Source organism: Elaeis guineensis, chromosome 2 (genome assembly GCF_000442705.2).
Source record: "Elaeis guineensis isolate ETL-2024a chromosome 2, EG11, whole genome shotgun sequence".
Lineage (NCBI taxonomy): Eukaryota > Viridiplantae > Streptophyta > Magnoliopsida > Arecales > Arecaceae > Elaeis > Elaeis guineensis.
In genome coordinates, this window is record NC_025994.2 from 113,008,338 (window position 1) to 113,016,682 (window position 8,345).

Below are 8,345 nucleotides of genomic sequence, written 5' to 3' on the forward strand. Positions count from 1 at the left end.
TTCCTGTGGGTGGTCTTCGCAAGTGTTCCTGGTGCTTAAATGCATAGTTTTATTAGTTGAGCTTGCCCCGAGGGAGGTGTACCGTGGCTCACACACCGAGCTTGGTGTTGAATGTGCTGTATGCATGGAATATGGATAGCTTTTTGTTTAGGTATCTGCAGGTTATTTGCATTCCAGAGTTTAACTGAAAGTCAGATGCTTCATAAATTAAAAATTTCGTGGGTAGTGGGTTGTGGGCGTTGATAACGTGACATTAATTTACGTACTCATATTTCAAAGAAATCATATGAGAATTTAGAAGGTTATTTTTCTGTTTATAATGGTTTGTTGGTTGTTGGTTTTATTTACCATTGTTGATAAGATCTCAACTCTGAGGTTGGTAAGCATTCGAGCCAGAGGTCGGATAGAAATCGATGCTGTAAAATTATTTCATCTTAATTTTTTAAATATTTTTTTTGATGTTCAAAAATATTTTATTGAGTTATCGATGCACACCCGATCATAATCTAAAAAGAAAGATCGGTTGATAATCTATAGCATAGATCATTGTACATAATAGTGGATTTGGGCAGCTTGCTGTGTGACCTAGCACCGTAGTATAATCACAATTATTTTCCTTGTGAGATTGCATGCATGGTTCGTGGCTTCATGTTGGATGAGACCCTAGAAAGTGTCAAAAGAGGAGGGATGAGTTTACGGGTTGGGTTGAGCATCGAGATTCGAATGCCTCCGGTGATTGGTTCGCTGGCCCAGTCCATTCAAAAGGGCACCGGTGATTGGACTGGACGGGATTGAACCGTGGAAGCGAGAGCGCCTCTGCACTGACATCACCGGCCAATAAAATAATTTAACTTATTATCAGAAATAAAATAAAATAATTTAACTATTTTTAGTAAGCCAAAATTACTTAATTAATTGCCAGTTGTTGGTTGTCATCTTTCTGGAGCGAAACTCGCGAAATTCTCCGTTATTATATTTTAATATAATATTATTATTAAATATATTAAAAAATACTTTATCTCCGACATCCCTGTTTACAATCGTTTATTGAGGTCCAGTATTCCATACTTTCTCAGCTTATACACATACATTTTAGTTCTACTTTTTTTTAATATATTATAATAAAAAATATAATATTTATTATATTTATTATTAGATCATCTAAAAATTATATTCTAAATAATAAAAAGATAATAAAATTATATTAAAATCAAATTAATCAAATATTGATTCAGATCCGATCAAATCAAAACTCTATAATATGAATCTTACATCAATGATCCAAATTGTTAAATATGACCTGCAATCTCAAAACTGCTTGCATATAAAAAATCATATGATTTAAAAATTTTCAATATGAACAATCTAAATAAAATTGAATTAGATATATTTTTTGATCACTTGACGTATGAACAAAAATTTTTCAAACCATATATTTTTTTTTGTGTATAAGCACTTTTAAGATAATAGATTACATCTAACGACTTGAATTACCGATATAAGTCTTCCATTATCTAATTTTGACCTGAGTGAGATAGGCCTTATCCGAGTCTGTCCCAAAACAATATATACATAAATATAATGATATATAATAAATAAAATATAATAAATATTATTTAAATAATACTATTTATTACACTATATTATTTATTCTTACATGCTATTTAGCATATAAGAATTATATCATGCGTTTCATATGAAGGATTACAACATCAACAACGGCAGGGTCCTGAGGCATCTCAACAAGATAAAAAGCAAAGACCTCCAAACGGAGGGAGACAAATGACCTGACAAATCCTTCGATGGTACATAACCAACTATATTATTCTTAAATACCAAGAATTCCATCACTAGCTGTCTTATGAATGCAACACGTAATTTTACATGCGCATCTGGTGAGAAATATGAAAGGAAAGTTCATAACAGTCATGTGCCCTGCAAGTACAGAAGCACATCAATCCAAAAACCCTAAACTGGTTATGTTTTTGTTTTCCCTACTATGCGAGCGGCACACGCCCCCAAACTTTTGGCAGATCTACTGTATTCCTTCACCTGACAAGCACGGTCTCATACCGAGGATGGTTGTAAACTTGTAATATCATTTGATTAAAGATTTTTATCATTGCTTTCAGTTGATAAATTTGTCCTCCTTTTCTTGCACTCCCTTTGTTCCTCAAAAAGAAAATAAGAAATATATCACTTTTGGGAACACACAGGTTAGCCTACTTGATGATTATGACAATTGATTCCTCAGAGTGCAAAAGCTATGCAGTGATGAGCTGGTGGCAGCAGCTTAATTTCAATGGTTGCACCTTATGAAAGGAAAGCCTGAGGAACGAGACAGTACCAGGGTGATTTTCCAGTTTATCAAGGTGCCTGTGGGGACATACTTTCACCTTTTTTTGTATTACTTTCACCTTTATTCCCCTGCAAAAGAGAATGGGGGCAAGTAAAATAATTGACAGAAAAAAAAAAAAAAAAAAAAAAGAAAACTAGACAAAATTTAAAAACAAGATGCTTATACCAAAATTATTAAAGAATGCTTTCTACCTTCTAATTCCATCTAAGATACCAAAACTGTTTTGTGGAAGCAATCAGAAAGGCATGCAAATAATTGTTTGAATATCTTCAAAGACATCCAGATCCTTCTTGGAAATGGTGATCCTATATACACGCATGCATGCTCATCAGGAGGCTACGTTATACGAAGAGGTGATTGGAACATATGTGTCGAACCAATTGGTGATAAATGGTGGTTTGAAGAGGCAAGTCCAGATGATCCCATGGAACAAAAATGTGCTTTTCATGATAGGTCAATCATGTTGGGCTACAACAAAACAATATTTTTACCAGATTTTTGCTTGAAATAACCACATATTGTTTTTCTTTTCAAAGTCTCCACTAATTCTATGCAATGTTTATTTTTTTAAAAGAAAAATGCATAGAAAACTGACACCTTCATGGTCTTAGCCACACATGAAACTATGTATCACAAACCCGGTTTCTGGATACATCTCTCTGTTAGAAAAAAATAGAAAATCAAGAAGGACGTGAAAAATGATCATGGCTGAGAGAACTATAGACGACCTCTGCAAAATCTTCAAGAAAGAAAAATGATACAAACGTGCATGTGAATAGATAGTCAGAAAGATAATTAAATATACAGAACACCAGCCACATGCATAACCCCTAACTGTAACATATTTTAGAGGTATATTAAGAACCAAGCAAAGCAACTCTGGTCCAAAACTGAGACCACTTTGGTCTAGGCCAACCTGCTTGATATGCATCGCCAAATATAAGTTTGGCATTCTATATGAATATTTGTTGCTTCTATGGCGACTACAACAATTCTACAATAATAATGACGAGGCTCCCACTAAGGAGAGGTGCTTAAAATATAAGTTAAGAAACTAGAAAAACGATTTCCAACCATCATGATTTATTTAAGTTAAAAGCTATGAAAAGTTACATCAGCAGTTCTGTACCTCTGTAAAAAAGATTGAGTATGCTTACGATAGCAGAGTTATATGAACAGAACTCAGCATTGATGAAAGCAAATCACAAGCACATATAGCCAGCCTCAGCAAGCCCCTTCGGACTTGTAAATGCATCTTTTATCAATAGTGCACTACAAACTACAAAATGTCTAAAGCACCAAATGTGACCATTGATCCTGTATTGTTTATCGTATATTAAGAAAAGTACTTCATCCTGTTTTGACATTACAAGAGTTTCTTCATCCATCTGAACAATCTAGTTTGATATTCATATTTTCCACAAAAATCCAATTGTGACCTCACACTAGGCCTAATTTTTAGGTTCCTTGAACTTTGTCAGGAAAGAGTTAATATTTTAATGGGTCAGCAGCAGTTTCAGCTGTCACTAAGTCAGCTAAGTGCTAAAATTTGAGAGTATCCCACTTCATGCCACTGAGCTTTGATTGCTGACATGTATTTTAGAGATAACAATAATCAAAATTTTATTACTATAAGAAATGAAACAAAAATGTTCAACCATGTTTATAGCACATAGATTCCACTCGAGTGTATAACTGCCGACAGCACAACAGAATGGCAACAGAATGTACCTTTTTAATTAGGCCTTCAGCAGACATGAGTTCGTACAGTTTGTGCATAAGCATTTCTTCTTCCACCTTCACATCAATGGGCATAAAATCAGCAAGATAATGCAAAAATACCCATCAAAGAAATCATATATAGCTCGCATATAGAACCTAACAGAAGAACTTCTAGAACAGATATATCAACCTGAAGTCTATGTAGCTCATGGGACATTGCACGATAGGCTTCCATAAGGACTTCACTTTGCTTCTCCAGATGTCTGCGTATCAAAGGATGATATAAACCTATATAACAGTGCTAGAAATGTTCAAAAAAGAGAGTTGCATGCGAAAATTTTACTTAAACATTTCGGTTGAGTGTCTTGCATCCATTTTCAGACAGAAAGTGATCCTGAAATATAAGGTTTGATAGGCACAAGAAACATTTAGAAAATTCATGGCAGATATTGCACATTTGGGGCAAAGAATAAAAATTAGAAATAAGACATTTTAAAAAAAGGTCCAATTGAAGAAGATCAGACTCCGTCAGGAAAAAGATATTAACAGAAAAACAACCAAAAGAACTCACAGCTTCTGATCGTCAACGATCTCAAGCTTCTTCTGGCACCCAGTCGTAGAATTCGCGATGCTGAACTGCAAAATTAGGGAAAAAATCAACAAAAAGTGGATAAGGCAGTCCAAAATGAAGCATAAGTGATCCAAAACAACCAACACCGATAAAAAGAGACCACAAAATAAATGAAAAATCGCAGATTTTAGCCAAATATTCAATTCCCTTACACCAGGGCTATCGAAGGAGTGGAACACGAGGGTACAGGGAACCGCGGCCGCTAGGTTTTGCTCCGAGGCTTTGGAACGCTTCCTTCTGGGTGTTATGTGGGGAACCGGGATGGTTAGGGCTTGGTTATGTCCCAATGATCTGGGCCGTTCGCTGTTGGAGGGATTGGGTGATCTGTGCCGTTCGATTGCTACCTCAGATTGGAACCTGAACCAGTTTGCCTGAAGCCCGTCTGAGACCGAGCCTAATCCAGATATCAGCGGTCGGGCTATAATCAGATCTAAATCACATGCTCCAAATACATGCTTGGATCGAATCAGTGTTCCCAACCCGTTGGCTCGAGCAAAGCCGTTTTAGTTGCCAGTCAACCTAATAACCCATAATATCATAATTAAAAAATAAAAAAGTGAAACTTTATTTCTTAGAAAAATATAAACGTTACAATGATAGTTTCAATCAATAATTTTTTTTTATTATTTACATAGTAAAATGTAAATGCTCACATTACTTACATTTTTTTAAAAAGAAACGAATACTTTTACTCATAGACTTTATATAGCTTTCTCCATCACAAATCCTGTGTTTGATTGGGGTCATGAGAGAGTGGATGAATGGAATTGAAAGGATGGATAGCCTCCATCCACTGTTTAATTCAAAAAATTACAGAAAAAATGGATAAAAATATAGAGATTGCTTGTTCACCATGGTCTACTAATTTGCATCCTCCTAAATTGGAAGGATGGATGGAGTATTGAAGGATAGACTTTTGTGCCCATAAAATTATCTCTCATTTATTATTTTTTGATAAAACTATAATACATCTTTACATTTTTATTCATATTATTTATATATAGATATTTATATATACTATTAATCATATACTATTAAATTTAGTCATTATTTTTATTTTAGTATATAATTTTTATAATTATAATTAAATAATTAAATTATCTTCTATTTTTCTATTTATATTTGCTATTTTTTACTTAACTATTTATATAATATTAATTAACTATTAAATTAAAATATAAATTAATTAGTTATTTATATAATTAATTGATTAATATTTAATTTATAAAATTATAAATTAAATCAAATATTTATATATTTTTTATATAATTGTAAATTATAAAGATTATAAATTTACATACTGTTTACTTCTTTAGTATAAATAAGTATTATAAATTGATAATAATAATATTTTAATTAAATGATAGTTTAGTAATAATATTATATAAATATTATCTCTGCTTTCTCTCATTCTTCTTATATCAAACAAAGAAAAAAATCATTTCCATCCATTCTTTCGTGTTTTACTAAATATATGAAAGGATGGATGAAAAATCCATGCATCTTTTTCTCCATCCATCTATCTTTTCTTTAATCCATCATTCATACCAAACAAAAGAAAAGAGTAAACAAGAATAATCACGTTACTTTCTCCAATCTATCATTCAGACCAAACAAAAAGAAAGAGTAAACAAGAATAATCACATTACTATACTGCAGTTGACCTAGTAACCAACTTGCTGGCTGATAACTTTAATTTAAGACTGCCGGAGCTAACATAGCTATACTCTCTTTCATAAGTTGATACCTAGTTAGATGATGAAAGAATTTTGAGATAATAATACCCCACTATTTAACAGAACTGATATAGTATATGGAGAATATACCTTGCCAATTTAAGAAATTAAGCTTTTTATGGCACCTAAGAACATCCAAATGGTCTCGTGGAAGATTAGAGCTGTCAAAATAGGTCAGTCCAGCCTACAAAGGCCTAAAATTTGATGGGTCGAACCGAAATAGGTCCAGCTAAAAAATGAGGCAGCATATAGTTGGCCCAGCCCAACCTTTTAAGGGCTGTGGGCCGGATCGGGCTAGCCCATCAAAGTATAAAAAAAAAAAAAAAATTGGTACAGTCCGGGAGAGAGCTTGGAGAGAGATTGCGAGAGCCCAAGAGGAGACAGAGATCAGCATCGTCGATGCCACGGTCGGATCGAAGAGCCTGGAGTAGAAGAGAGGAGGGGGCATACAGCATACCTTGCAATCGGATTCCGAGACAATAGTGCCAACGAACGAGGAGGAGGAAGAAGAGGAGCCAAGAGGAGAGGCACTAGATAGAGAAATCAAGCATGGAAAGGCATCACCGCGATCGAATCTGACTCAGAGGTGGCGGCACCAGTGACTAGGAGGAAAAGGAGGGCGATCTGACTTCTAAGAGCCCAGAGGTTGGATGGGGCGTCCGTCGGTGGAAGGGAGGAGGGAGCGTATCTTGATTCGTGATTGGACTCAGAGGCGGCAGAGCCAGCAATGAGGAGGAGGAGGGATCTGAGAGCCCAAAGGCTGGCGGTTGGATGGAGCGTGAGATGAAGATGGATTGATCGAGAGTCAAAGGGATAGGAACCGGCGGTCGTCCTGTGGACCTGCGACAGCGGCGAATAGTGAAAACTGAAAAAAATGAATAGAATTTTTTTTAAAAGATTTTTTTTTTAATTTTTTTGGCCCAATTGGACTAGTCCGGTCCAACCCATCTTAGCCCTTGGGCTGATGTGGGGGGAGCCAAAAAGTCCGATTGTTATTTAGACTATTAATATGGTAGCCCAGCCCATCTTATCTACAGAGTTGGGTCGGGCCTGCCCTGTGGGTCAAGCCCATTTTGACAGTGCTAAGGAAGATAGCTGAGTGGTTAATTTTTAATATGAAAATACTATACTAAAATGATTAGAGGTGAATAACCCTAAAGAATCAGGGTTGGTACCAGTTTAGGAAGCTGGTTTGGTGATGGTCCATAAGTGATTTTTTTTTTTTTGGATAAAAAAAATTGAAACTTAAAACTTTTTTCAAGTTTTAAAAAACTCTTATGAAAACAGATGAAATTTCCTCATCTATTGTATTTCTTGGAATATATTTACATGTTCTGACATTATGTTTGATGGGAACGAGAGAAAGATTTATGTCCTGATTTAAGCTATGTATAATCAGCTCCGATGAGTCGAGGGTGGTGTTGGGCAAGAAGGACCTGCGCTTCCAATTCTCTGGTGCTAAGGAGATCGATGTCGATTTTTGGCTAGTTGTGAATGATATAGGTTTGGATTTGATTAGTGTTTCCTCCCCGAACATCAACTGCGGGCAGGTGGAGGGGTGGGCTCTCTTTAATGCGATGAGAGAAACCCACCAAAGGCAAGGATGGTGGACCGTAGGAGGAAAGATTTCGTCATTTATTCTCCATAAGAAACCTATAGATAGAGAATGGAAGAGGATTGCTAAGTTCTGTATGGGAGAGGGTGGGGGGTATTGAGCTAGCTGGAGCAGCATTTATAGCAAGGAACTATTGGCATTGGGTAGCTTTGGATTCTCTGCAGTGCATTAGAACGGTCACTGTTATTGGACTCCCTGGCCTTTTTCCAATCTTTTAATGATTGAGGTGACTTGGGGATGGGCTTCTTCTGGGAAATTCTCTATTTTTTGGTTTAAAAAAAA

The 8,345-nt window shown here is 35.4% G+C and overlaps 1 protein-coding gene across 2 annotated transcripts; it reads right to left on the reverse strand.

Annotated features, from left to right (window-relative positions):
• Positions 1-1,805: 1,805 nt before the first annotated feature.
• LOC105044398 (uncharacterized) lies at positions 1,806-5,005 on the reverse strand. 2 transcript variants are annotated; one of them, XM_073252801.1, is made up of 7 exons: positions 4,865-4,931; positions 4,653-4,717; positions 4,425-4,475; positions 4,272-4,344; positions 4,091-4,156; positions 2,348-2,427; positions 1,806-2,164 (listed from the first exon to the last, which is right to left on the reverse strand). In XM_073252801.1, exons 3-6 carry the CDS (start codon positions 4,454-4,456, stop codon positions 2,368-2,370), a joined length of 231 nt encoding a protein of 76 aa, XP_073108902.1. In that variant the 5' UTR covers positions 4,457-4,475; positions 4,653-4,717; positions 4,865-4,931; the 3' UTR covers positions 1,806-2,164; positions 2,348-2,367. The 2 variants fall into 2 exon arrangements, with proteins under 2 accessions (XP_073108902.1, XP_019705088.3); XM_019849529.3 differs by having other exon boundaries at positions 1,806-2,427; positions 4,865-5,005.
• Positions 5,006-8,345: the final 3,340 nt, after the last annotated feature.